The 27617-nt window shown below is 55.4% G+C and overlaps 12 protein-coding genes across 12 annotated transcripts; 5 read left to right on the forward strand and 7 right to left on the reverse strand.

The window, feature by feature from the left end:
• Nucleotides 1-422: 422 nt before the first annotated feature.
• On the reverse strand, nt 423-1857 carry VTN31DRAFT_1760 (uncharacterized protein; the record flags this gene model as incomplete). Its single annotated transcript, XM_069401853.1, has 4 exons — nt 423-592; nt 651-1563; nt 1613-1719; nt 1776-1857. The coding sequence occupies 4 exons, from the start codon at nt 1855-1857 to the stop codon at nt 423-425; spliced, it is 1272 nt and encodes a 423-aa protein (XP_069264616.1).
• Nucleotides 1858-2234: 377 nt separating this feature from the next.
• Nucleotides 2235-3306, forward strand: VTN31DRAFT_1761 (uncharacterized protein; the record flags this gene model as incomplete). The annotated part of the gene is made up of 2 exons (XM_069401854.1): nt 2235-2256; nt 2354-3306. The coding sequence occupies 2 exons, from the start codon at nt 2235-2237 to the stop codon at nt 3304-3306; spliced, it is 975 nt and encodes a 324-aa protein (XP_069264617.1).
• A 2702-nt stretch (nt 3307-6008) lies between these two features.
• On the forward strand, nt 6009-7000 carry VTN31DRAFT_1762 (uncharacterized protein; the record flags this gene model as incomplete). The annotated part of the gene is made up of 3 exons (XM_069401855.1): nt 6009-6398; nt 6473-6900; nt 6955-7000. 3 exons carry the CDS (start codon nt 6009-6011, stop codon nt 6998-7000), a joined length of 864 nt encoding a protein of 287 aa, XP_069264618.1.
• Nucleotides 7001-7278: 278 nt separating this feature from the next.
• On the forward strand, nt 7279-8337 carry VTN31DRAFT_1763 (uncharacterized protein; the record flags this gene model as incomplete). The annotated part of the gene is made up of 1 exon (XM_069401856.1): nt 7279-8337. One exon carries the CDS (start codon nt 7279-7281, stop codon nt 8335-8337), a length of 1059 nt encoding a protein of 352 aa, XP_069264619.1.
• A 78-nt stretch (nt 8338-8415) lies between these two features.
• VTN31DRAFT_1764 (uncharacterized protein) lies at nt 8416-9857 on the reverse strand (the record flags this gene model as incomplete). The annotated part of the gene is made up of 4 exons (XM_069401857.1): nt 8416-8840; nt 8909-9482; nt 9542-9722; nt 9787-9857. The coding sequence occupies 4 exons, from the start codon at nt 9855-9857 to the stop codon at nt 8416-8418; spliced, it is 1251 nt and encodes a 416-aa protein (XP_069264620.1).
• A 483-nt stretch (nt 9858-10340) lies between these two features.
• On the reverse strand, nt 10341-12849 carry VTN31DRAFT_1765 (uncharacterized protein; the record flags this gene model as incomplete). Its single annotated transcript, XM_069401858.1, has 5 exons — nt 10341-10697; nt 10757-11053; nt 11119-12574; nt 12639-12670; nt 12775-12849. The coding sequence occupies 5 exons, from the start codon at nt 12847-12849 to the stop codon at nt 10341-10343; spliced, it is 2217 nt and encodes a 738-aa protein (XP_069264621.1).
• Nucleotides 12850-13500: 651 nt separating this feature from the next.
• On the reverse strand, nt 13501-15948 carry VTN31DRAFT_1766 (uncharacterized protein; the record flags this gene model as incomplete). The annotated part of the gene is made up of 3 exons (XM_069401859.1): nt 13501-15619; nt 15682-15848; nt 15901-15948. 3 exons carry the CDS (start codon nt 15946-15948, stop codon nt 13501-13503), a joined length of 2334 nt encoding a protein of 777 aa, XP_069264622.1.
• A 1168-nt stretch (nt 15949-17116) lies between these two features.
• Nucleotides 17117-18187, forward strand: VTN31DRAFT_1767 (uncharacterized protein; the record flags this gene model as incomplete). The annotated part of the gene is made up of 1 exon (XM_069401860.1): nt 17117-18187. The coding sequence occupies one exon, from the start codon at nt 17117-17119 to the stop codon at nt 18185-18187; it is 1071 nt and encodes a 356-aa protein (XP_069264623.1).
• Nucleotides 18188-18286: 99 nt separating this feature from the next.
• On the reverse strand, nt 18287-18772 carry VTN31DRAFT_1768 (uncharacterized protein; the record flags this gene model as incomplete). Its single annotated transcript, XM_069401861.1, has 4 exons — nt 18287-18347; nt 18403-18538; nt 18595-18681; nt 18754-18772. 4 exons carry the CDS (start codon nt 18770-18772, stop codon nt 18287-18289), a joined length of 303 nt encoding a protein of 100 aa, XP_069264624.1.
• Nucleotides 18773-19395: 623 nt separating this feature from the next.
• Nucleotides 19396-23594, reverse strand: VTN31DRAFT_1769 (uncharacterized protein; the record flags this gene model as incomplete). The annotated part of the gene is made up of 5 exons (XM_069401862.1): nt 19396-21721; nt 21779-22574; nt 22631-22899; nt 22957-23075; nt 23139-23594. The coding sequence occupies 5 exons, from the start codon at nt 23592-23594 to the stop codon at nt 19396-19398; spliced, it is 3966 nt and encodes a 1321-aa protein (XP_069264625.1).
• A 1518-nt stretch (nt 23595-25112) lies between these two features.
• VTN31DRAFT_1770 (uncharacterized protein) lies at nt 25113-25880 on the forward strand (the record flags this gene model as incomplete). Its single annotated transcript, XM_069401864.1, has 1 exon — nt 25113-25880. One exon carries the CDS (start codon nt 25113-25115, stop codon nt 25878-25880), a length of 768 nt encoding a protein of 255 aa, XP_069264626.1.
• A 240-nt stretch (nt 25881-26120) lies between these two features.
• On the reverse strand, nt 26121-27317 carry VTN31DRAFT_1771 (mitochondrial 54S ribosomal protein mL44; the record flags this gene model as incomplete). The annotated part of the gene is made up of 1 exon (XM_069401865.1): nt 26121-27317. The coding sequence occupies one exon, from the start codon at nt 27315-27317 to the stop codon at nt 26121-26123; it is 1197 nt and encodes a 398-aa protein (XP_069264627.1).
• Nucleotides 27318-27617: the final 300 nt, after the last annotated feature.

A 27617-nucleotide genomic window follows, 5' to 3' on the forward strand; every position in this document is an offset into this window, starting at 1 on the left:
GCGATCGAGGACCCGGTGGCTGGTCCGGAGAAACAATCCAAGCCCGTGCCTGGCGTTGTTGGAGAGAAGTGACGGGTGGCATTCCCGAACGTGGTTATATATATATATATAAGAAAGGGTTTTCCAGGACGAAGAACATTCGGCTTTGCAAAGAGAGAAGAATAAGGAGAGTTCTGGACCATGGGTGAGCTAGTTTGATTGACTGAAGCTTCCCGTAGAGGATGGAATTGGGAGAGGCACGTTAGATAACGCAGGGAGGGGGGTAATTCTGCGTAGACGTTGTGGAAGCGTCACGTACAGTTGGCCGTGGAAAACAAACAGGCGATCGATATTATTATTTCTCAACTGTATGCAGATGTTGTAGGGTAATAAACACTAAGAATTGCACAGCGAGCCTGCTATACATCTTCCCCCAGTGTGGATTACATCATGATATCGGTCTCATCCTCCAGTTTCCGTCGTGCCCCTACAACCGTCGGGCTATACTCGTCGTCGTTATGCTCGCGCGGGATGTCCAAGTCATGATCCGCCGTGCTATCCGCGCCGGCTGTTGCGAGGATACCGGAGACGATCCTCTTGGACGCTTCTCTGGCTGTTCGTCGGTCAATGAGAGATGCGCTAAGCAACCTGAAGGGGAAAGTGATGCTCACCTGGCGTCTTGAGCAGTCGGCTCTGCGGAATATGAAACTGCATCGTCTTTGGCGGACTGGCGTCGAAAACGTCATGGTCGTCGTCATCGTCGTCGAATCCGTACCCGTATCCGCTGCCGCGAGGTTTGACCGGCGTGAGCACGCTGATGCCCGGCTTCGGAGTGGCACGAGCCGCGCTGCTGAGGATGTGCTTGTTCTGACGGGGAGTCTTCTTTTGGCTGACCCCACGGATGGGCGAGTCGAAGATTTCTTCGTGCAGTTTGGGAACTTCCGGCTCGGGGCTGGAGGGTGAAGAGTCGTACAAGCCGTGAGCTGTGGTGCGTCGGCCGGGGTCACCGGCCGGCGTGTTGGCGCTGGCTTTGAATTTGGGTCGATACAGACCACCCTTGGAGAGCGGAGTGGCCTGCACGCGGTATGTTTTGTCGAGCACGCGGTGCAGGACCGGATCTGTGGACTTCTGATTTGTGGCGGTGGTTGTCGGGGGAGGGCCTAGGGGAGATGACATGGGATCGTCGTCGTGAGTCCTACGACCTGGCGTAACGGGGGTAGTGCTTTCCAGGCCCGAGGTCCCATCGTCTCGATCTGTGCCTTCCTCCGCTCGCGGTGTTTTGTATGCTCCTGGCGACGGCACGGAGGTCATCGTTTGGTCCTCAGCGGCCGACACGGCGGGCGGCCGTGGTGTGCTGTGCGACGGCGAGATAGTCAACGACGAGAGATCCAGACCCTCGCCATCATTCTGATCAATCTGCACGTGCTCCTCCGACTCGCTTAGCGAGGTGTGAGTGGTGTTCTCTGTGGCCTCCTCTGTCACGGTTTCCCCTTCCTCCTGCTGCTGCTGTGTCGTGTTCTCTGGTTGCTCTTCGTACCCGGACAGCGACACATTGGCGCTAGCCTCGAAGAATTGTTTCCAAAACTGCGTCCGTCAGTGCATGCCCCTCCGTTCATATCAGGCTGTTGCCCACCTTGGCTCCCTCCCAAACTTCCTTTGAGTGCTCAGCATACTGCTCAACAATGGGCAGGATGCTGGTCGTGACAATCCGATGGGCGCGGGCGAAGTTGCTGTCGATTTCTGGAGACAAGCCCCGTTAGCGGACCTGACCCTCCATGGTCCCGCGCGGAACTCACCCTGCAGAGTTAATGTGATGGACTGCTCGAGCTTGTCGAGCTCTTCGGTCAGAGTGAGGGTTCTCTGTGTAGGACCCGCCATTTCAATGGGACTGTGGAATCACACTGTCTGAATTGCCTGCCCCGTACGGATCGGATCAAGAGACGCGTTTAAGGCGATGTTTGTCGTCGCCGTCAACACTGCCCAAGTAGGCCAGCACTTAGGGCTACTGATAAGGGCTTGTAGAGTCACGTGGTGGCGCTGCGGGGTTTGATCCGATAAGCCGGCCTTTTTTAGGTAACTACAGTATATTGATAGAGTTGAGCCTATCAGATGAATAAAGCCCTGCTATTACTGTTCTAGGGCGTCAATGACGACAGGCAGCAGCCGCAGCACAGGCAGATATCTCCCCTACATTCGCGGCCGGCCGGTTCTTCATCTGTGCCTATCAATCGATTGTCAGAGCAAGCCGTTGCACGATGCCTGTGCCGTTGGTAAAAGGTGCGGTTTCAATTCTATCATGTGATCCATGCAGTTCCGATCAATGGGCTTTTCCCCATGGCCCCTTTGAAAGGTCTCTGAATCTGACTCTCTGTAGGACTCGTCATCACCGTCTCCGTCCTCGTGGTGGTCGGCGTCGCCGTCTACGAAAGTCCGCAGTTTAAAAGATGGGTGGAGCAGCGCAAACGCCGCAGAGCGACGTATCATCAGTCTCAGGATATCTCGATGATCGAGGATTTGAGCGAGGCTGCAGAGGAGCGCCGCCGGAGAGCCCGGGAAGAGATTCTGCAGCGCCGGACGCTGCTACAAGCTCGACGTCGAACACAGTCTTCCTCCTCTTCGAGCACAGCCCCGGCCCGTTCGTTCGACTCCCTCGTAGATAAGGACGGTCGGCTGTGGGCGGGTCTGGAGGTGACGGAGACGTCAGCCAGGTCGACAGCCCTGGAGACACAACAAGCACACGAGGCGGCACAATCGGTGCAGAGGAGACAACCTGCTCGGGTCGATGACGCCGACGAGGGCGCAGGTGAGGGCCTTACGGAACGCCGGCTCCGAGAGCAACAGGGAGAGCTCCTCGAACGGATGGGCCGTGGCGGTCGGCCGATGCACATCGCGTTGCCATCGGACTCATCGCATCATCCCTCCGAGTCGCTGGTGGATTTGACGCCAACGTCGGAATTCCCCGACACGGACCTCGGCGCGTCGGGCCTGTCTAATCGCTCTGTGGCTAGTACATCAGGGGAAGACTACCACCGCGTCTCAGCTCTGGCAACGCCGGATTCTGAGCGCCGGTCGCTCGCAGATGCGTCAGACGCGGCCGAGCATGTCGACGCACGGTCGAATCCCTTTGACGACAACGAAGCCGCACATGCCCCGGCATCGGTTACGGGCAGCCTCAGCCATATCTCGAGAGAGATGGAGCAAGCGTCGGAAGGCACGCTCAGTGACTGGGACCGTCCCTCGGCTGGTGCTCTCACGCCGACGAGCTGGTCCGAGGTGGGCAGTGCCGTGAGCAACGAGGATTGGCATGGGCAGGGACATCATCAATAGCCTCATCCCATAACATGCGGCAAGCTGGACACGACCGCCGAAGAGAAGTGTACTACTCTACTTAATCGATTTAGCGTTGTATCTGGTTGGAGTTTGGGCTTGGTTCGGGAGTCCGCTCAGGTTCTACTATCGCACACTATCTGGTTTGATTTGTAAGGTACTTCCTTCAGGGTTTCATCTTTTCCTAGAATCAAAGTTGCATGCATAAACTATATATCGAGTCAGTAGCAGACCGAGCCCTATCATGACTCGAACTCCATGAGCAATTCGTGCATCATGACCAGATATTGGAACACCACGTTTTGCCGCTTCGGTTCCTGATTCGAACGATCCTGCACCAACGCTAAATATTGGACTTAACATCAGAGAGTGAAACTGAGAGGTTGAGATTTACGATTCTCTTTCCATCTACGCCGATTTACAGGGCGATCCTCGCGATCCTTCAATGCCATTACGGAGTAGTTTCGTCCCCAACAATAGCATCCGGCAGTGCCTGCAACGGAACACTGGCCTCATGCTCGGACGGTACAATGTAGTCATCTTGAAGAATCGTCCGGTCTAGGAGTGCTCTCGCAATAATGATGACAAAAGTGAAGAAGCCCTGCTTACTCGTGTTGCGGCATGAGGTACCTACACTACGAGTACTATCGCGTGCTTGAAGTTTCCTGCCACAGAGCGGTGTCCTTGAACGTAGCCATATCCTCTTGAACGCTGATTACGGTTGACAGTGACAGGGTAGCACAAGTCGCACGGGAAGGGGACCACTGGCGGCCATTCTTCGTGGGCCCGGTACTCAAAATTCGCCGGAACCCTGCATTACCGTCTGTGAGATGCAGGCCGGTTCATCATACTCCGACTCCAACTTCAAAGTCGTGCGGGCCGGACTCTTGCAGATCAATCGAATCCCCGGCCACGAACTCCACAAAAGCCATCCATCGACATGCCAAGGGTGGTCAGGGATTATTACTAGTGGCTGATTCTGCCGTTTCTCCGGATTTCACCCATCTCGCACGGTTTTAATGAACGCCGTGATCCTGCTGGCAGGATCGACCGCAGTAGCATTGCGAGGCGTACAGAGACGCGAGGCAACATCGTTGGGTGAGGACATCAAATCTTTCAACAAGGTCGTACAAAAAAAAAAAAAAAAACAAAGACCGTCGGAAACAGCTTCGCAGTGATTTAGTGTTGCATTCGAGCATGCCGGAGCTTCGAAAGCACGACGAGTAAGAACCATGTGAACTCCCCCTTTCAGATCGTTCCCACGAGCAGCTCCTCCAGCCTGCTGCATTATATGGCAAAGGCTAGTTGAGAAACTGGATAGTACTGGGATTGACAACCCGCACATCAAACGGGGTTATCAACCATCAACAAGCCTGTGCCATATGATGCAGCGGGCTGGACGAGCTGCTCGTGGGGAGGACCCTGGAGGGGAGTTCATCTGGATGCGGATGCTCTTCGATCTCCTTCATGCCATCTGACCATGAAAACTGACAATGTCATCATCGTATTCGTTGCAGGTCGATAATATAACCGGCTGCTGGTCGTTGGACTCCGTCGGTAGATTATCGCAGAAACTGACTAAACTCGATGTCCAGAATTCGAGATGGTAACGTTGCGGAGTTGTGGTTTGTCGCAGATCGGAAGCGAAAACACTCCGGCTTTCCGATCGGAACCTTGCCCGTTGGTTCACCGACATTTGTCATCCACAGCGGTCAGCGTTCAGCACCAGGAGTCGAAAGCGGTGCCGTCAAAAATGCTAGGTTAATTGGTATTCTTTGCTCATGCCAAGTTAAAAAGCTTTCCGGATTCTGTGTTGTACAGTAGGGAACTCATCAAGGGCTCCAGCTGGCAGCTGAGAGCCAGTCGGGGTCGGGCCGCGAGTCACGTGACAATGACTCAACAACACGTGACTTGCAGTGACCTTTGTAAAACTATTCCCAAAATAGCTTAGCGTGTGATCATACATACCTCTGACTTACGAATCACCTGATTCGTGGCGTTCTGCATTCAGAAATGGTCAATCTCCTCCGATCAGATCCGGAAAGTCGGAACATATTCGGTCGTCAGCGCTTGCATCCGGAGGAAGAATGCCGACCTGGTGCTTATCTAAATTTGGACTAGTTTACCATATTAATGGTCGTAAGTGGAGTGATATGGTGGGTCATGACTCAATTCGGCACGCCCCAAGTTTCCTGTCTTGGACAGCTTTTTGGTCCTCTGGAATTCTTGGGATCACCGCATCATTAGGTATTGGAACAAGTCGGGAAGAGAAGAGTGGGAGATGGAAGAGAACAAGCAAGTTGCGTCAGACTGTCAGTTGTAGGACGGGGTTTTTCGGGATGCTCGGATTGGTCAACGGAGGCAAACTTTTTGCAGGATCATTTGGCATCGATAAGCTTAATACATACATACAATCCTACAAATCTGGATCGACTTCGTATTTCGATCATCGACGTAACTCATACAACCCTGCATTTTTAGTTTTTGTCCTCGGTTACTCTTGGCGGTTAAACAAAAGGGCGGTTGAATGGCTTGGACGGTTTGAGTCCTGGAGAGCAAAGCCACAGACTGATACTTTGCGAAATACGGAGTTTTATACCTGGACGTTGGCAAGCAACAAGACCAAGGCGAAGGGGAATCGCACACAAAGACGAGAGAATGGCCGTGGATCACTCCGCACCGAACAAGACGAACAAGAAGAGATGAAGCTGCGTCCTACAGCAACCCTCTTTGAAATAGTATTATTCCTACACTTTTTTCTGGTGCTACAACGCGCCGCGGCGAGGGTGATCCCAAACACCGGCAACAATGGCAAACAATCCCGCGTGCCCGTTCTTCCCGGACTGCACGACCTGAATCTCGACCGATCGCAGGAGGATAAGTACTTCCACGAACCCACCGGGCACGAAGAGGGCGCCGATGACCGGCTTGGGCATTACGACTCGCGGTTTTTCCGGGGGATGGTGACGGACGCGGAGCGGGTGGATACGCTGACGCATATGGTGCGGTCGTATCTGCAGTTTGCCGACGCGCATGGTCTCGAGACGTGGATAGCTCATGGGACGTTGCTGGGGTGGTGGTGGAATGGAAAGGTGGAGAATTCCTCATTCAACAAGTTCTTGAGGTAGTTTTTTTTTTTTTCTTCTTGCTGATCGTGTTTTCTCAGCTCCTCCCCTGGGACTGGGACATCGACGTCCAAGTTCTGGACACGACCCTGGCGCGCATGGGCCGCGAGTTCAACCAAACGCTGGCGAGATTCACAGACGACCGCAATAACACGCGCGAGTACCTCCTCGACGTGAATCCCTGGGCGTACTTTCGGGACCGTGGGCCCGGGCACAACATCATCGATGCGCGGTGGATCGACACGCGGAACGGACTGTACATCGACATCACGGGGCTGAGCGTGCTGCAGCCGGACAAAGCACCGGATGTCTGGGAGTGCAAGAACCGCCACAAGTACCGGACCGAGGACCTCTACCCGATGCGGCGGAGCACGTTCGAGGGCATTTCCGCGTTGATCCCGTACAATTACCAGGACATCTTGACCGAGGAATACGGAAACAAGGCACTGTCCAAGACGGCGTTTCTTGCGTAAGTTCAGGAAATTCTAGTAGTCAAGAGAGCGTGGACTGACATGACTCCTAGGCATACATGGGAGCCTAGCAAGGGGTTATGGGTACCGGATTACTAGCAGCGATGGGGGTCGATTGCATTATCAGCGTTGAGGTTGTCTTGTTACGGAGTGTTAGATACCCTTCAAAAATCGATCCTTATGACGTGCATTCTCCAGTAACTTCTAGAAGTGAACTACTGTACGAGTACAATCATTGGAGTTGGCTGGCAACGAAATCAGCACCATGTTTATTAATCCACTGATTAGATAAGATAAGCATGAGATGACGGATACATGTAGTGTATGCCTAACCGTCGTCAGGCTCAACTCGATTAACAACACAAACCAAACACATCATGGCAGACACCGACTCTTCCTCCCCGATAACAGGCGAGCCGCTCACTTTAACGATCCATCACCGCGGCACGCCGCACACCATCCTCGTCGACCGCACCGCCACACCGGCCGACCTGGCCGTGACAGTCGCCGAGCAGCTACACATCCCGCCCGAGAACCAGAAATACCTCATCAGCCCGAAACCGGGGATGCTGAAGCCGCCATTCTCAAACACCGAACGACTTGTATCGCTTCTCCCTGCGGGGGCGGAGGATGCAAAAAAGACCTTTAAGATTACTCTCCTGGGGAGCTCCGCGCGGGAAATCGACGCAATGAACGAGAGCATCAGCGCGCAGAAGGCGCGACAAGCCGCACGAGCAGCAGCATGGTCGAGGACGACGACGACATCATCTAGAAGGAAGGGCGGAGGAGTCGCCACGCTGTCCTCGGTGCAATACGGTTTCGACCGCATCCTTCCCCTACCGAACCTCCCCCATCCCGAGCGCAGCCTCGCATTTCTCGAACGGCTCGCCTCCGACCCCGGGGTGAAATTCGCCATGCAAAAGCACCGGTTCCGAGTCGGCCTACTGACCGAAATGGACCCGGCGACGCACACGACGCACGAATCGCGCACGCTGGGGCTGAACCGCAACAAGGGCGAGGTCATCGAGCTGCGTCTGCGCACGGACAATTACCTGGGTTACCGCGATTACCGCACGATCCGCCGCACGCTGTGCCATGAGCTGGCGCACTGCGTGCATAGTGAGCATGATCGGCAGTTTTGGGATTTAACGAAACAGTTGGAACAGGAGGTCGAAAGGGCGGATTGGACCCGTGGCGGGAGGAGTGTTGGCGGAGAGGAGTTCTATAATCCCGCGGATTGGGAGGGTTATGTGAATGCGCCGGAGGGGGTGTATGTTGATCATGGGGGGTGGACCGGTGGGGAGTTTGTTCTGGGCTCGGGCAATGGGAACAATACTTTGGATCAATCGCGGGCAGAGGAGGATCCGTCCGCGCGAAGAGAGAAACTAGCCAAAGCAGCGGAGGAGCGGATGAAACGAATGGGAACTGGGCGATAATAATCTGATATACCCAATCAATCACTTTTTTTCTTTTTTTCATGTACACCAGTGTATATAGATATGCTTTGGTACGACTCATTGCTCATTCACAAACAACCCTGCCATCCCCTGCCCCGTCCCAATGCACATACTCGTCAGCAGAATCTTCTTCTTCTGCCTCCGCGCCTCACTCAACCCCGTAACCACCTGCCGCGCCCCCGTCGCACCCAGCGGATGGCCCAAGGCAATCGCCCCGCCGCGCGGGTTCAGCTTCTCATGCGGAATCCGCAGCTTGTCGCGGCAGTACACCGCCATCGACGCAAACGCCTCGTTGATCTCAATGATGTCAATGTCGTCGAGGGTGAGGCCGAATTGCGCCAGGAGTTTCGGAATGGCGGCCGTGGGGCCGATGCCCATGATCCGTGGAGGCACGCCGGCAACGGTTGCCCCGCAGAATTTGGCCAGGATGGGTTGGCCAAGTTCGATGGCTTTGGACCGACGCATGAGGAGGACGGCGGCCGCTATACCACTCTACATTAGTCTCAAATTCGCCACACGGTGGTAGACGTTAAGAGAAAGGAAACTTTACCTCCATCGGTAACCTGGCTAGCATTGCCACCCGTCGTTCTGGGCCCAAACTGCGGAAACGCCGGCCGAATCTTCGACAGGGCCTCGTAGGTCGTCCCATAGCGGATACCATCATCCCGGGTGAGCGTCACCTCCTTCGTTTCCCCGGTCTTGGGATCCTTGACCGTCGTCCGCACGGGGACAATCTCATCGTCGAACCATCCGGCCTTCTGTGCCGCCTCCGCCCGCCGGAACGACTCGACGGCGTACTGGTCCTGCATCTCACGCGTGACATTGAAGTCCGCGCCCACATTCTCCGACGTCTGGCCCATCGGCTGCAGACAGTCCGCGGCCTCCTGGTTGCGCATGATCTCCGGGTGGAACGGCTGCGGGGTGCCCTCGGTCGTGGACATGGATTCGGCCCCCAGAGCGATACCAATGTCGATTGCCCCGAGCTGGATCTGGTGCGCAACGTCCTGGATCGCTTTCAGACCCGATGAGCAGAAGCGGTTCACCGTCGAGGCGCCTGCCGTATGCGGGATGCCGGCTGCGAGGGATGCGGCGCGGAGGATGTATGGCGCACGGCCTTCGTTGACCTATATTCACCACGTCAGCACTCCCCCTTTTTCCATGAATGGAGCTCGGGTTGTCGTACATTCCCCATGCACACATCCTCAATCAACGCGGGATCCAGCTTCGACCGCGCCACCACTTCCTTCAACAGCGAATAAACAATATAGTCAAGCGGAGTATCCTTGAACCCGCCCCGTTTGGCCTTGGTCAGGGGTGTCCGCACTGCAAGCGTAATCACCACATCATCCGGATTTTTCTGCGTACTATCATTGTACCTCGGGTTAACTTCCGCCCTTTCTGGATGAAAGAACCGGGGTGTGCACTCACATGGCAGACACACCGCCAGAGCCAGATGGCTTGAGATGGTTAAAGATGGACGAAAGACGTTCGACGGCCATGATGATCGAGCGATATGTCTTAGACGACCGAGTGGTGAGTGAGCAGGCTATACGAGCCTTGTGAGGAGAGCTCGGATGATATATACATGCTCCGTCCTTGTTCGGCCGAGGTATTTCGATAGTTCACCTACTTATGCGGGGAAAGGTCGGAAGGATATCCGAGTCACCAACTTCCGCAGCTATTCCTAATAAGGCAGCTACATTTAAATAAACTTAAGTGTACTCCGTATTCTCCAACAAAGACTTCATGTGAACCATTATGGTATCAATCATATGGTTCAATCATTACTCTAGTCTAACATTGCATGATTCATCCTCTGCAAAATCTCTCAAAAAAAAAAAAAAAAAAAAAAAAAGAAAAGATCGAGATCTAGCATCGCAGGTCATAAACCGTCGCTGAAACAAAGTTCCCCCGTCCACCCCAGACCAAACAATCGTCAAATGCTCAGCCGAGCCATTGGAAATCGACACTCACTGCCCCTTCTACTTGGACTCATTGGCAGCATTCTCCGCCGGCTTCTCCGCATTCGCCTGCTGTGCCTGCTCCGGCTGCTCGGCCTTTGAGGCCTCCTCCGCAGGCGGCGCATCTTTCATCTCCGTATCACCTCCCTCGGCCTTCTTGGCTTCTTCCTCGGCCTTCTTCTTGGCCTCCTCCTCGGCCTTGCGCTTGGCCTCTTCTTCCGCCCGCTTGCGCGCTTCCTCTTCTTCCTTGGCCTTCCGCTCAGCCTCAAGCTTGTCCAAGTAGCGCTGGATGATCGGGCCCGCAATGGACCGGATATCCTGGAGCTTGGCTTCGTAGGCGGCCTTGGTGGTATCCTCGCCTTCGTCGTACAGCCAATCCTTCAAAACAATGTTAGCATGTATGTACATAAGAGGGAGAAAACATGTAGAGTACTCACCTCCGTCTCCATCAGCTTGGCCCGCAACTTTTCCTTCTCCTCCTCGCTGGCAAACTCGGCGTAGGTGGTCTCGATCTTGTCCCGGAGGTCGTAGATGCTCGACTCCAGCTCATTCTTCTTCTCGTCCGTCTCGGCCACCAGCCTGTCTTCCGCCACCATGGCGTTCTCCTTCTCAATCCACGCGTTGCGCGTGGCATCGTCCAGCGAAACGGTGCCCGAGACAATCGGCAGGTCGCCCTTGCGCACCTGCTTCTTGACCTTGCGGGTCTTCTTGGGCTGCTCATCCGTCTCCATAGCCTGCAAAGGAGTCAGCATGTCCCCTTTTCTTAAAACTCCTTTGAGGTAGTGACAGGAATACTTACATCGCCCTCCTTCTTCTCCTCTTCCTTCTTCTCTTCCTCGATCGGCTCCTCAACCTCCACATCCTCAACGTAGTAACCAGACTCGACATTGAGGATGCCGTGCAGGTTGAGGCGCGTCTTGAGCTTGCAGATCATGAAATCATTGTTGCCGTCCGGCTTGACGTCCTTGACGGAAAACCGGCCGATCCACGGACTCATCTTGCCGGGCAGCGACTCGGGCTTGGCATACCGCGCCTCCAGGTCGAACGGCTGCTTGCGGTAGAAGGTCAGGATCTTGGTCGACGGCACGGTGTTGCCCTTGTTGAACACCGTCAAGCTCGTGTCCTCGTCCGGAATGTCCGGAGACTGCTCCCACGTGAACTCGATCGGGTAGCTGACGATGTCGTGGACCGAGAAGTCTCGCACGCGGAAGACGGGCGACAGGATCGCGCAGCTGAAAGTGCAGCCCCGCGCGACCGCCTCGTCCTGGTTGAGGGTGAAAGACAGGTTCTTGCCAAAGAACTTGCTGACAATCTCCTTGATGATCGGCACCCGGCTGGTCCCGCCGACCATCTCGATAAAGTCAATGTCCTCCGGCTTGAGTTTGGCATCGGCCAGAGCCTGCTCCAGCACCACGAGGATGCGATCAAGCAGGGGCTTCACCAAGTCCTGCAGCTCCTCGCGCTTGACCATGGCGCGGACATCGACGTCGTCCATCAGCGACTCGACGGTAATTGGCGCAATCGGGTTCGCGGACAGAACCTTCTTCAGCTTCTCCGCGGCGGCCATGGTGCGGGCCCACGCCTTGGGGTTGCTCTTGATATCGACCTTGAATTTCTCCTTGAACTCCTTCGACAGGTACTCCGTCAGCGCGAGGTCAAAGTCGCGGCCACCGAGATGCCGGTCCCAGGCGGTGGACTTGACATGGAGCTCGCCCTTGCGGAACTCGACGACGGAGACGGTAAAGTCACCGTAGCCGGCATCCACAAAGGCCACGCGCCGCGGCTTCTCGTCGGGACCCGGCAGGTCCAGCTTCGTGATGCCATAGCCCAGCGCAATGGCGGTGCAGTCGTTGATCAGGCGCAGCGTTCGCAGGCCCGCAATCTCGGACGCATCCAGCATCGCTCTCCGCTGCGCATCGGTGAACCACACGGGCACGCTGATCACAACATCGGACACCGGCAACTTGGTCTCGTTGGCGGCCGTCTGCTTGATCTTGTTCAGGTACATGGCCATGAGCTGCGTGGCGGAGAACTTTTCCCGCTTGCCCAGGTACGTCACCTCGACTCCGACCTGCCCGTTGACATCGCACAGCGGCGCGACGTTGTACTGCTGCTCGATCTGCATGTCCGGGTCATTGTAGGAGCGACCGATCAGGCGCTTGATGCCCGCAACGGTGTTCTTCAGGTTCGAAATCTCTTGTGTCTTAGCGGCCTCGCCAAGATATCTGCTCTTTGGGCCGAAACCCACGAGGGTGCTGTATGGCGGGGGGAATCAGCAAGCGGTTTTGGGAGAAAAAAAAAAGATGGGTCGGCACTTACGGTGTCGATCGGTTAGAGACCTCATTTGTGATCTAGTGACCGTGTTAGAGTTAGCCCAGTGTTTGATGCTCAAGCACATAATTTTTCTTTATTATCAGGAGCAACCCGCGAGGGGCATGGAGGGGCTCAAACTTACGATATCAATGCCCTTGTTGCGGGCAACACCGACTTTGGTGCTCTGCGTACCCAGGTCAATCCCGATGACGCTCATGGCGGAAACGAGACGACGGTTAAAAGTTCAAAGATTGGAGAGCAATGTAGAGAAACGAGGGGTTCACGAGGAAGAACTGACGTGGTGAACACTGATAAAAAAAAAAAACCTGACTGCGAGTCGCCCTTGGTGTGACTAATCTTGATGCCTGAGAAATCAGGCAGGCTTCTTCCCGTTTGCCTCTTCGAACTTTTCTTAGTTTGTTCGCTCGTCGTTTGGAGTCAGAGTGGCCAAACAACGTGCTTTCAGCGCAGAGCAGAAGCGGTTCTCTCGCAGCAACTCTCAAATTCAGAATATTCTTATCGCAAACACCAGCATCCGTCAGCATTCATAAATCATTCGAGCTAAGAATGGAGCTCTTGGCTTCGGGCGTCATCGAATCTTCTGGTTCCTGCTGGATGCTTGGCTCCTGCTCACCGCCTAAGATCATTCGGCAGAATTTCCTCACCGCCTTCTCGTTTCTCCCCAACTTGCTGCTTGAATTAACTGAATCGTGAATCGATGATACCTAAAAAGAAAGCCTTTAACTGTGAAGTTGCGGCCAAATAACTCATACAGGTCCCATAGTATCCACTGATGATTACACTTGTCGATTCGGCTGCCCAAACTCCTTCCCGTCTACAATGCTGGCCCATCGTGATCGTCACATCATCACATCTCGTTGGACTTCCTGCCTAACCCCATCAGCCGACGCCGCTTGCGTTGGGGTCGGACCAGCCGTTCAACGCTTGCAATGGACGGACGGTCGTCCTCCAATGATTGCCGCTGCTGATTGTGTCTTCCGAGTGGGCTAGGGTTGGGATGAGACGGCTGAAGCTGCTTCAGGGGCTCGGGAATCGCAGGCGGCCCGTCGACGTTGAGATCAACGTATGGGATGCCCGATAGCTCGGGAGTTTCCTTGGGTGTCCAATTGAGCCGATCCGGGGTCGTGTCAACACTGATCACGTCATCCATGCTATCATTACGGATGCCAAAGAGACTCGGCGAGTACCTGTTGCCCTGCAGCTTCCGCCGCTCGTCCTCATCTACGAGGCTTTCCACCCGCCGCGGCATCATAACGGGACTACCAGTGCCCATTGTTGACGGGTCGAGAGATCCTCGAGGTGTCAGGGCCACCCGGAACGGGCGACGGGGGCTGAGCTGGATAAGGGAGAGGTCAGAGTCATTGTGTCGGAGGTAGTACACCCCGGACTCCTGACCCTCGGAATAGTGGCCTTCCAAACTGTCCGTGGGATGAAGAGGGACTCCCTGCATGGCCTGCCCGTACTCGCGGAAGGTCGAAACGTCCACGTTGAGATCGTCACCGCGGGCCTCGGCCTGTTCGGTCGCTTCCCGCGGCGTCGTAAACTCGTCCGCCTTGGTCGCGTCCGTCCGAGGTCCGCCCCAAGTGCGCTTGCCCGCTGTGAGGCATCCGTAGACGAGGTACATCCAATTGAAGAAAGGATTTACCAGAAACATCAAGGGGTAGAGCCAGGCTTTGTATCGTTTGAGTACATACCCAAAATAGAGCATAAGCGTGTAGTTCAAGCCCAACGAGATGGCAATGAAACCAACGGGCAGGTCGGCGATGGTATTGCTCGTGCTGAGAACGGAAACGACCATGATAAAGAAGAGCAGGGCCGTTGTCCGAATCGTGTTCTGCATCAAGCGGATGATACACAGAACAGGATAGCGTCTCCAGATGCGCACGTCCGTCAACATGCACGCCTCGTTCGTGATGAATCCAAGGAACCAGCGGCGGCGCTGCTTGACCAGACTTGGAATGGTCTGAACCGCCTCGGTCTTACAGAAGGCGCTCGCGCACATCTGAATCTGGTAGGGCTTGGTAGCGTTCACCATGAACAGATGGGTCAACCAACGGTCTTCGCCCAAGTGGCACTTGAGGTAGTCAAAAAAGTCCTCGACCTTGTCGATCTGGTCCTCGAAATAATACTTGGCCATCTTACGAAATGCGGAGAAGCGCAGGCAGGTCAAGGCGCCGGGGAGACACGTTACAGAGCCGCAGCATGACTCGACCGAACGCTCAAACAACTGGCCATGGACGTATTCCATGTCCTGCAGGAGCGTGACCAGTGAGTGCTTGGCGGTGGTCGAGGTCACCACGCCCGTCATGGCCAACATGTCGCGGGCGCTGCCGGGCTTCAGTTCCATATCGTACATGAAGTTCTGCAGGCAGAGCTTATCCAGGATGCAGTCGGAGTCGATGAACAGGACAAACAGGTCGTCGTGACGCAGCAGATACCGTGCGTAGATCCGGTCGATGAGCTTGTAGGTCTGCTTCTGGCAACGCCGCTTGCCTCCGTGAGGGAACCTGCTGACGGTCACGCGGGCCGCTTTGTAAACAACATCGATACTCTGCGCTCGTTTCTTGATTCCGGGAGGGATTCCCAACTGCTCCGCGACCGGGCACCAGAGACTATCGGCTGGCTCACCGTCAAAGGACAAAAAGACGTGGATGCAGGAAGGCGGGTAGTCGCATTCCACCACAGATTCAACGGCCTTGATGAGCACCGATGGCTCTTCGTTGTAAACGGGCATGACAACGACCACTTTAGGAGCAATGCCGTGGAGCACGGCCTTTGTCTTGCGGGATCGACCGATGGTGGTGGTTACTACATTGAAGAGACAAAACGTCCAAGGGATAATGAGCAGGGCAGAGAAGGAGTAGAACGCAAACCATTGGAGGAACCAGACCATCTTCTGAGGGAAATACTGCGTGATTCTCGATGGAAATGGAAGCGTGACAATCATGACCGGCAAGAAGATTCCCCTATGGCGTCCAGCCAGTCAGCCACTACAGGGAGGGGAATTGTTTTGCGCGCATCACCCTACCGAAGTGCGGTAAAAACAATCATCATAATCACAGCAAGCAGGCGAGTACTCCAATGTTCGGCCTTCTGGAAGACCCTGACCAAACAGAAGAGAAATGCGGCCAGCCAAAGGAACCACTCGACAAAGGCAGCCAGCATAAAGGGCACGACGAGAGCGATATACACGATCTATAATTGATTAGCGTTGTTACAGCGTATATCGCGGACTGACGGGTGGTACATCAGCGACCGGCCAAGGGCCGGTGACTGGGGGCGCCGTTTGAGGCATTGCCAAAGGGACCTGTTTGTCCTAGCAGCTTGGGCGAATTTTGGCGATACAGATACTGAATCCGAGGTGGAGAATACCGTCATCAACGACGAAGCCCGGATGGAATTGAATTGAACGAGGATGGATGGTTGTCAAGAGTGGCCTGGAGGGCAAGTGCGCTGGTCGTTCCTTCCTCCATCGTCGACTCTTGGTGATGCTTACTTCAGCCGGTCACGTTCTCATCTTGACATGTAGATGCTCTGAAGAGGATGAGAAAGACTTGAAGAATCCAAATCAAAGGATAATTCCCAGGTCTTGGATTCTTGACGCAACATTAGGGACGGACTCTATCGAAGAGTGCGGTACTAGTAGAAGGATCGAGATCATCATCAGAGAGAAAAAGCAACTGTTGGTCAATTACATTGAATCAAACAGAATTCAGTTCAATGGCCGGGATTCAATAGGTCCCTCTAGTATTGAGAGTACAGTATATAGTAGTACTTGCTCACTGTTATCCATCCTCAACGACCATACTGTACTGTACTGTTTTTAGGGCAAGCCCTAATCAGATGTCAATCAGGCTAACCAACTCCGGACTAGCGCGGCTCAGAAGGACAAGAGTGTCGTCAGACTAATTACAGTACGGAGTACTCCGTACGAGTACTCATACTTGATCAAGCCAGTTGATCCTTTATTCATGCCATGGGCAATCAATGGACATCAAAGTGCCTGCTTGAATGGAAAACATTACATGGCGATTCTTCTCCGTGAACACAATTGCATCTCCAGCTCTTCCCAGGTAAACCCATCGTTGATTTCCGCGAGTCTGACAAAGAGCTCGATCATAGCTTGAACCTCCGCAGAAGCTGATTGGCTGAACGCCCGCTGCTGGAAGCAAGTCGAGCAACTCAAGTAAGTTACTGAACTAAATTTTCCTCCCCCCGCCGTGCCTCAATTGTCCTGAAACCCGCGTTCAGTGGATAACAACCGGTTTCTCATCCGATCCCTGTTGGATTCTTTTTTTAAGTTTTTTTTTTTTTTTTTTTTTTTTTTTTTTGCTTTTTTGTCTCGTCAAGTTTGTCTGATCGGTCTGGGATAGTTGTCACGTCTTCACATTACATTTCTACCCCGTTGAATCTCGCTAAACTCCCATCTCTCTCCCCGCGACCCGCGTCTCGCGTGATCGGCCATGTCGGAAGAGAACAAGGCCGCCTCGGCCACTAACGTGAACGCCGAAGCCGAGAAGGATGTCCAGAACGTGCTGGCGGAGCTGAAGGGCGAAAAGCCCGAGGAAACGAAGGAGGAAGAGAAGAAAGACGCGGATGGCAAGGATACCCAGAATACGACCAACGGCGCCGCCGCGACCGAAGCCGCCAAAGATGCCGGGGAGAGCAAACAACAAGAACCCGCGACGCAACAGCAGCAAGGCAAGCGCAAGAGCCGAGGCGTCAAGTCCGACTACTCGGTGCTCAAGGAATCGAGCGATCCGAACGAGATCCGCAAGCAGGTGGAGTTCTACTTCTCGGACTCAAACCTGCCGATGGACCGCTTCCTGCTGTCCAAGGTCGGCGGCAGTGCCAACAACCCCGTCGATCTGACCCTGATCCATTCGTTCAAGCGCATGCGGCGGTTCCAGCCGTTCAGCGCCATCGTCGAGGCACTCAAGTCGTCCGAGACACTCGAATTGACCGACAATGACACCAAGGTGCGGCGCAAGAAGCCCCTGCCGGAGTCGGCCGACAAGCTCCTCGAGGATCCCAGTGCGATCAGGGAATTTGAGAACGAGTCGATGGCGCGCAGCATCTACGCCAAGGGCTTTGGGGAAGAGGGTCCCACGACGCAGTTCGACATCGAGGCCTTTTTCGCACAGTACGGCCCCACGAACGCAATCCGTCTGCGCCGGACACCGGACAAGACGTTCAAGGGCAGCGTTTTCGTCGAGTTCGACTCCGAGGAGACCCAGAAGAAGTTCCTGGCGCTGGACCCCAAGCCGAAATGGAAGGGCCAGGAACTCATCATCAAGAGCAAGAAGGAGTACTGCGATGAGAAGGCCCGGGAGATTGCCTCGGGCAAGATCAAGAACCGCGGGAAGGCCAAAGGGCGTCAAGACCAGCGGGATTGGCGCGAGCGGCGGGCAGAAGACCAGAGGAACGGCTTCCCGGAGAAACAGTCCACGGAGGAGCCGAGCAAGAAGCGCGCGCCCGAGGAGGGCGCAGAATCCGAGCCTCCGGCAAAAAAGGTAGACACAAAGGAAGGTTAATCCCATTGCTGTACTTGATAATTGACCTTGTGCACTGCTGTACAATCGACTTCTATCAACGTGCATGCTATGTACAATCGTATCTCTCCATCGTCATTGTCAAAATTCGAGATCATAAGCCAACGTATCCACACACAGTTCCTCCCGCAGCTTGTGCACCCTATACAAACGGTTAGCACACCTCTAGCGACAGAGGGAGGATGGGGCCGTAGTACTCTAAATGCGCCGGATGACCTGCGTAAACCTCCACGTCCTCCTTCTTCTCCAAGACCGCGACCAGGCCCATATCGAATCCTTTGGCGCGAGGCACCGAAATTGGCAGCGGAGGGCCAGCTTCAAGGGACACGAGACCTATCAGGACGTCGGCATCGAGCATCAAGGCAGAGAGGACCTACACAACTGCCTACCTGGAATCTTGCCCACCATCGCCTTGGCCTTGGCCGACCACGCGGCGAGCTGTTCTTGTGTCACACCCGGTTTGAGGCGGAAAAGGACTGGGAGATTGTCAGCTGGCGTCAGGCGTGCTCCGGCGCGAGGTAGCCGTGGGGTAAAAGTGGGATCCGAACCGACGTGATAGACGGGCATTGTACGCTTATTCTGGTCGCTGCTGCTGCGTAATATATAAACTTGATCCTTCCTCGGTCTTCAATGTTCTTGTGATATGCTGAGAGATGGTGAGAAATGGTCAAGAAGCTCTTGCTCGAAGGTCAATCGGATATATCTTCGGCCCCGCGCCATCGGCAATCTCGCCGATACTTATCAGCACAAGCCTTTGCAGAAGGCATTGTCGCGCTCCAAAACCCCGACGATAAATATACAAGTAGTTCAGACTATGGAGAAAATATTCAATGATCAAGAGTTGAATGCAATATGATTGAACACTCAAAACACAAACAGTCCTGGTATCACGAACACCCATGCAATGCAGCCTGTCCACAACATCACCAACTCCCTTGCTGAAAACAAAACACAGACCATAGTGAATAGTGAATACAGGATTAAAGGAAGATAACTTTTAAGGATATGCCATGATTGACTCGATCGAGGACCATGGCGTGTAAGAATGCTGGCAGAAACACAACGCAAAAAAAAAAAAAAAAAAAAAAAAAAAAAAAAAAAAAAAGAACCCGGAATCCTCCAAGCCTCTCGACTCCCCGGACTATCCCTGTACACATCCAAACTCACACTCCGTCTCTTCAACCCGATGCTCATGATTTCACAAATGGCCCGTCCAAAGTCGTTCCTCTCACAATGTAATAGGTCAGCAAGTTGCGATCATTAGCGGACGGGTAGTCGATAGCACGCCAGAAGTCCTCTTCCGCTTCGAACAACGGACGCAGTGACACACACAGCTGCGTGACAGATCGCCGAATGTCGGGCGAGCCTTCAGTCAGGCTGCGGTGGGCCCATTTGCCTAGCCGGTCCACGATGGTCCGATCCAGAGGAACCTCGCATCTGGCAAGCCGCTGCACCAACCCAGACAGCACAAAGTTCCCCATGATGATCACGCGCGATCCGTTTTCATCCATGGTTTCCTTATCCAAAACATTCAACACAGTGTCGATCGCGGCCAGTGGCTGGCACGATGACACAATCGTCTCCACCGCCTCCTCGAGCCCGCTTACAGCGTGATTGTTCACTTCATAATGCTTCCGAGCCTGGATCAAAGCAGTCAAGGCTCGAGTGTAATGGGTGGAGAACCAGCCCTGGTTGTAGGACAACATCAGGCGGATAGTGGCCAGGATCTGCGACTTCACTTCCAATGGCTTGCCCAGGCCTGGCGAGCGCGTCCAACTCTGCGGGTCTTCAAGCGCATCGAGAAGAGCCAGCAACATTTGGCAATACTTATTCTCGTCGAAGAGTTGGTCATGATACCGGATGATCCCCTGCAGCTTCCGATAACCATGAACATCCAAGGTGTAGTTGCGCACTCTGGGGATGCCCTTGTCGACCAACATCCGAGCTTTGGCTGGGTCCTTCAATCTGGGGCTGACACTTCTACGACGTTCAGTGATACCGGTCCGGCCTAGTCGCCCGTTCGACATCTTCCCCTTCTCAGGCGAGATTCCTCCAGTCACGGAGCCCCGATCAGGAGAGGGCGTGAACTTGAGTGTGCGATTGGCAAGCGCGTTCGGCTCATTCAATGGCAGTTCTTCGAGAACAGGTTTGCCATTCACTTTCTGGGGGACATCCGGTGATTTCTCCTCCCGATCTCCAGGCGGTTTCTCCGGCGGGATGGGCGACGCCGGATCTTCGTAGACTTTGAGTTGAACAGAAGAGGCCAACTCCGCTGCTGCGGGCTGGGAGGCATCCGGGTTATGAGCGGCCGGCAATGATTTGTCGGGAGTGCGTTCCGTGGATGCGAGCTCGGCAGACACCGTCTCGGACGCACCGCTGGGGGTCTGTGGAACGCCGTGAGGCAAGCCCGGAGGAGACAGAGCCGCTTCTTCCTCCTGCGATTCACTGGACACCGTGGTTTGTAGCGCTCCTTGGCCAGATGTCGGATCATCCAGGGGAGGAGATGTGGGCGCCATCACATCCCCGCCACCCGGCTGATCAGACATCGGGGTGGGAGGCGCATCCTCCACAGATATCGCGGTGGGTGCAGTTTCCTCGACAATGGCTGGGTTGTTGACCTGCTCGGTTTCCATTGGGACCTCCTCGACACTTTGGCTCGCTGCTTCTGCATGTGCCATTGTGTCCGGTGTCTCCACTGCCTGCTCAGGCGATGGCCCGGGAATCACATCTGCGATCACAGCCTGATCTTCGGACCCATCCGCACCGCGGTCAGAGTCAGGAAGCACGATGTTAATCTTTTCCTCAGAGGAGCCCTCCGTGGGGGAAATCAAAACGCCCTCTTCGACCGAAGGCTGAGCACGTAAGATATCGTCCGAGTCGCTGCGGGGCTGGTCATCCCGACCGTGCGTGTCTCCGGACCTCGATGATGAAATATCGAGCTTCTTCGGCTTGTTCTTCGCCGGACTGGTGGGAGCCGCACCGAGCCTGGACTTGGGCCGAGCAGGCGTCCGGGAACGCGGCGTTGTCGCCGAGGTAGACTTGGCCTTCGAGGGACTCGAGTCGGTGCTGGTTGTCCCGCTCCGAGGCATTGCGTTCTGGCGTCGGCGATCCGCGTAGGGGTCTGCTGTCGCCGGACGTGGCGGTTCTGGCCGACGAGCCCTGGACCCGGGCCGCATGGGAGCCGACGACAAGGAGGACAGCGACGCTCCTGTGGGCACTGTCTGTGTCTGCGTAGTGCTTTGGGACGTCGCCGCGCGCGCGGGCGGTCGAGTCGGCTTCGTCTCAGCAAAAGTCGACTGCGCAGATTCCGGGCGCGGGGGAAGATTTTGGGAAGCCGCCATCCGCCTTTTCTGAGCTGCGATGGAGTCCTTCAGCGTCTGTCGCCCAGTCGCTGCGGAGACGCTCTTGGAAAATCCCTGCACAGCAGGTTTGGAGGCCGTCGAAGACGATGAATTTGGATTCGCAGGGTCCTTCTCGAGCATGGTCCTCGTTTTGTTGTCGAGAGAGGCCATGATCCTACCGGCGTTAGCCTTTTCTTTCCCCCTCGAATTCGACCCCATGCAAGTGACTTACTGTGCAGCCCGGTCCGGCCAGCCCTGATGGTAGGCCCAAAAGGTCGCTCGCATGCCTTCTCTGACACCCGGGTTGGCATCCGTCAGGCCCTTTTTGATACATTTCTCGACCAGGTCAAAACCACCGCCGTGTTCTAGGGAATTCTTGTGGCGGGATTGCTTGGCAAGAAGCGTCTTGAGCCAGCCCGTAGCGTAGAGACGCGGCTGAACGTTCTTATCCTGACATGCAAACCAAACATGCTGCAGGAGACGCGGAGTGTAGGATACATGCTGTAGGATGGTGTCGACCGTTACGTTACCATTCTCGTGGCTGATCTTCTTCATGCCGCCGCATAGTTTGATGAACGTTTGGAGCAAAAGCTCGACAGAAGGATCCAGCCCGGATCCGCAGATTCTGGCTAGATCCTGTACTAGAATGCATCCATTGGTGGAAAGCGTCGTTCGCAGGGAATTGACGACTTTGACGATGCCGTCCAGCAAGCTCTTCAGGCCTGCATAGAAGTGCTGTGGGAAATCGCGCGGGGCATTGCCATGCGCCAGACTACGGAACGTGGCGATGGCCTTGTCTCTGGGTATCCAGTTATGTTCTGTCTCCCTGCCTTCGAAGTGAGGCAGCATGTTACGAATCAGGTCGTCGATCTCACGATTCGACCGGACCATCAGAGGAATGACGTCGCTATGTTCCTGGTCGGCGGCTGAGGCCGCGTTGCTCAAGTCACCAGCACTCCGGCTATGAGACAACGCCGGGCGAGGCGGCTCACCTTGAGACGACCCTGGTCGCTGCTGCGGAGCTTCATCTATGGCGGTACAATGTCAGACACCCTCTGATCGAATCCGGGAACGAGGTCCTTACCTTCTGCAGCCCGCCCCATGCGGCTCGGAGCTCTGTCGAGGCGGCTCGGAGCGCGGGTGGAGAGGGCGGAGTTGGGGCGAGCGGGTTCGTCCCGGCGCGAGGTGGACATGCTGCTGGTCGGACGAGGTGGCCCGACCGCCCGGGAGCTGGAGGACAGATCCGGGTCTGCGATATGCAGGCTCGACAGAATCACCGAGGCAATTGATCTGCGAACATTCCGTTCGGCAAGCTGCTGCCGTAGATCTGCGAGCGCTCGCGGGGGAGCACTTCTACGGGGCAAAAAAAGGTCAGGACGTGCTTCTCCAGGCTCCGGTTTCGCGACTCACGAAAAGAGTTCAATCACGGTATTCTTCGCGACGTCTCTGACGCCGCTGTCCGCGTCTTCCAGACTGGAAATCAGACTGGGCACGTAGATGCGGAATTTGAGGCTATGTTCCCTCGTCATCTAAAACCCAGTCTCAGCAAGGTGGTCGAGTCGGAAGCATGTTTTTTTCTTTTTTTCGCTTACCATGCACAGCCAAGCCATGCTCATTTCCTTGGCCCGCGGATTGCGGCCGGTCAGGGCAATGCCGAGCACATGGTGCTCGACTTCCGAGGGGGAGGCCGGCCAAAAATCGGTAAAGGCCTGTGATGACTGGATGCGAAGGCGTTCTCTATGATCGCCCAGGCGTTCGAGCAACAGGGGGTAGAATTGACGCCCATTGATGGCAATGACCACTTCGTTACCTTGGATATACAGACGCTTGAGCAGATGGCCGAGGGTAGAGAAGCCGGCGGAGGCAAGATTGGAGTGTGGAGCCGCAATGGCCAAGCGGGTGCTTTCAAAAAGCGGAGCAACGGCCGGCTCGGGCACGCGGCGCTGCTTGATCTCGGATTTGACTACTTGCAGGGCGCCGACTTTGTTGTCGACCGAGGTGTTGGCATTCTGCAGAGCTGCCAAAGTCTCGAGTGCCTTGGCCTCCATGATGAGCTTGATGGCGTAGGGAACGATCACATGGAGGACATAGTACGCGATCGAGAGGACGAAAAAGTTGCGCAGGAAAAGGTTTATGTCGATTGAGACGAAGATTGCAGCCAAGAAGAACAGGAAATGGAGCAACCCAAGAGGGTTCTCTGGGGAGATTGGGATTGGCACCTGATGGCTATCCATGGTGGAACAGAGCTGTTAGCCGCTGGACACCGACGGGGTGGAAGCCGATGCACTGCAGAGGAAATTGGAAATTGATGAAGCAGGAGTGTCAAAGTGAAACAGAATTGCTCAAAGCAGGAAAAGAAGCAGTTGGAGTGGGAAATGAAGCCAAGAGGAGAAGCCCCGAGCGTTGTGAAAGGAGGATGGTTGGAGGAGGAGGAGGAAGAAGAAGAAGAGGAGAGCGAGGGAGAAGAAGAACCGGCGCTATGATTGGGGATGTTTCTGTTTACTGTTGCCATCCAGAGCTGTTGAAAAAGGCAGGAGGCACACTGCACAGGAGAGGAAGGAGCCATGGGTGAAGAAGCTGTGTGATCGCCCGATATGCATCACCAGTGAAGGGAAACGGGGACTTGAGAGACGAAGAAGGCAAGAGCGAGAAATGGATGTGCCGTTTCCAGAGCAATCAAGTCGAACAACAAAAAGAAAAAGGCAAGAGCGAGGAACAGCAGCAGTGGAAGGAGCGACGGATGAGTAGGAGGGAACCATGTGCTTACCGGAAGAAGCCGAGTTGGACACGAGGAAGGAGCGGCGAAAACGCGTCGCGAGGAAGGCGCGAGGTCGGACAGCCCGTTGCGAGGACAACGGGAGGCAGAAGAACGAGAAAGAGAGCGCGGTCGAGGTGTGAAATGAGGAGCAAAAAAAAAAAAGTATCCCCGTCTGGTGATCGGCGATGGTGGTGTTGGAGGGCGAGTGTGGCTACTTAAAAGTAAGTAACCTAGCGCGAACCGCAGTTCTCGGGCTATCCGCGCGGCCGGGCACGTGCCCCAGTCTATCGTCCTGTCCAAAGTTGATAAGTAGTAGTTACCTACTGAATACAAGAATACTCGTAGGACAATTGCAAATATCGTAGGAATATAGTAGGAATAACCGATACAGAGTACAGACTAGGACGGTGGTACATGTAGAGCAAGGATCCGATTGAAATTGTGCTTGCTCTTGGAGCCCGCTAACATGAGGATGCTTGGCCAGTTGACGATTCATGAAGAGGGGCGACCCAGAAACCAGCAGTTCGGAACCAGGGGCAAAAAAAAAAAAAGAAACGGATTCATGGAACATTCAAACTAAATCTCAAGGTACGTACGAGTACAGTACTGTAGTACATAAGTAGGGAAGGGACAGGACAGGCCTTAAGGGCCGCATCGCATCGACTCAGAATCCAATTCGATCGACTTGTACAAAGTAAAACACCATATGACTCCTGAGTAGGCCTACCACTCTCAATGATCCAACACGATGAAATTCCCATCCCTCACCACCCATCGAATCCGCGATACACTCCTTTCTAGGCCCACCATGACTGCAACAGCAGTACCGCAGGCTCCCCAGCTTCCCCCGCGCCCAACATCGAACAAGCCCCCTCCACGGCCCAAGCTGCGGCTCGAGGTCCGCGATCTCCGCCATCCCGGCGCGGGCGCCTTCCTCCGGCTGCTCCCCGACCTGGAACACGTCTTCAACAACGCTCTCTCGTTCATCGTCGCCTCCCTCTACACGCCGTCCTACTCCGTGCCTGGCCTCCACTTCACCCCCGCGCTGCCGCCCACCCGCAGCGTCACCCTGATCCTGCAGGACTTCACCGGCGTGGCTTACACCAAGGGCACGGAGCTCGATGACGACCATAAGGAAATCCACTTTTCGCTGTCGTACATCGACCGCACGGCGCGGACGCATCCCGCGCCGGCGGAGGAACTCAAGGGCGTCATTACTCATGAGCTGGTGCATTGCTACCAGCATACGGGATCTCCGCGACCACCGGGCGGCTTGATCGAGGGGATTGCCGACCTTGTCAGGCTGCGCGCAGGACTCGCAGCGCGGCATTGGAAGCGCCCCTCGACGAGCGGGCAGAGGGCGGACAAGTGGGATGCGGGCTACCAGAATACCGCGTATTTCCTGGAATGGATAGAGAATGTGAGAATTGGGGACGGCGCGAATGGACTGCTGAATGATACTCTGCGCAGGAAAGGATATACTGAGGGCATCTGGAGGGAGCTCTTTGGAGTGTATATCGACCAGCTCTGGGACGAGTATGGGCTGTGGTTGGATAATAAACTCAGCAAGCATTGAACTTTCTACTCGTATGAACAACGGCGTGGAGACATGGGATTAACTGGACATGTCATTTCTTCCCAACATAGTACTGTACATGAGATTATCCCGGCACACTCAGATCGAGACTCTGCGGAAATTCCGAGAAACAGGGAGCCAGGAGATCAAAAATACAATGCACAAGCGCCAGCCTCAACCGAGTAAGAACAGCGGCGGAAAAAAAAGAAAACACAAAAGAGTCGTAGAGGGCAGATTGGTTCAGACAATCACCTCGCCCAGATCCACATACACCGGCTTCCAGGGCTCCGCCCCTTCCTCCTCGGTCGAGCTCGGAACGCGAACTTGCAGCGGACTGTAGAGGTACCAGCCTTTCAGCGCTGCAACCGCTGCCCGGGTTCGAGCCTCCGCCAGACTGCCACCGGTGCCTTCGCCCAGCTTATCCTTGCCCGAGAAGATGCCCACCACGTAGACCGGATGCCGGCTGAGTCGACCGGTTTCGCTGATGATGCGCGCCACCGGGTGTTCGAAGCCCTCGCGCGCACACAGTCGGCCCAGGTCGCGCGTTGGCTGGACGAACTGGAACAGTTTCGAAATGTCGAGGTGTCGGGAGAGGAAGTGTTCCCGGAAGAATCGCTTGGCGGCCGGTCGCCCAGCGTGCAGGTAGACGGCCCCCATCAGAGCGCGGACAAAGGTGGCGCTGGCCTCTTCGGCCGTCACCCCCTTGACCGTCTTGGGGTCGGGAATCCGCGGGTCCACAGCAGACGGCGGAATCGCCTTCTTCGCAGGATCCCCGAAGATATCGTCGTACACAACCCCCGACGAAATCGACTTCCGCCACACATTGGCCCGTGGTCTTGTGGTCGCGGATGGATCAAGGCCGACCTCGGAGCCCGGGTCCACACGCTTGAATTGCAGCACGCCGGCGTCCACCTCTCCGCCGGGGGCCGCTGCCAGTTCCACGCCCCATTCTCGAGCCATTGCTGACAGAGACTTTGGCCCGACGTATGCGTACATGGCCGCTTGCACCACCGTCATAGGAAGTCGAGGAAACGTGCAGATGAGGTGTTCAGACGTGTAGTATGCGAGGAGCTCCTGCCCCAGTGAGGCCAGGGATTCGTTGTTGAACTTGGGGTTCGGATCGGCCGACGCATCCACGAGCGTTCGTGCGAGGGTCTCATAGGGTAATCGAGCCGGCAGGCCCAATCGCGCATGGAGTGCAGCGAGTTTTGCGGATTCTCGAGCCGCCTGCACGGGCGGTGATGGCAACTGGGACCTGGGTCTTCGGCGCGGCGCCGAGTAGACCGGCGACTCATTCTCGAGCGATTGAACATCCTCAACTCGGGCCGCCGACGATGCCGTCGATTGTAGCCGGACAAATGGTGCTATACGACTCGTTGGGCATGTCCGCGGCGACAGGACGGTGCCGCTCCATCGCTGGAGCTGCAGTCTTTTCATCGGGGAATCTGATCCAATTCTGTTTGAGGCGAGGCAATTGCAAGGATTAGAATTCGGGCGCTGCGGCAGGGCGTCCACCGACTGGAAGAGACACCGTCCAACTACTACCGTGAAAAATGTCGAGCTGCTGGAAAGTCACGGGGAGTGGGAGAGAAAAGACAAATTGCGCTAGTCCAGTTACAGCTAGCGTCGATGTCACATGACCAAAGATCTTCCGTCGAATGATCCAAGAAACGTCAAACCGCCCGGCACCGCAAGTCGCCGTGAACTCGGACTCATATCGCGCTGAAAACAATTGCA

This window comes from Thermomyces dupontii (assembly GCF_041956625.1).
Source record: "Thermomyces dupontii strain NRRL 2155 unplaced genomic scaffold VTN31scaffold_1, whole genome shotgun sequence".
Classification (NCBI taxonomy): domain Eukaryota; kingdom Fungi; phylum Ascomycota; class Eurotiomycetes; order Eurotiales; family Trichocomaceae; genus Thermomyces; species Thermomyces dupontii.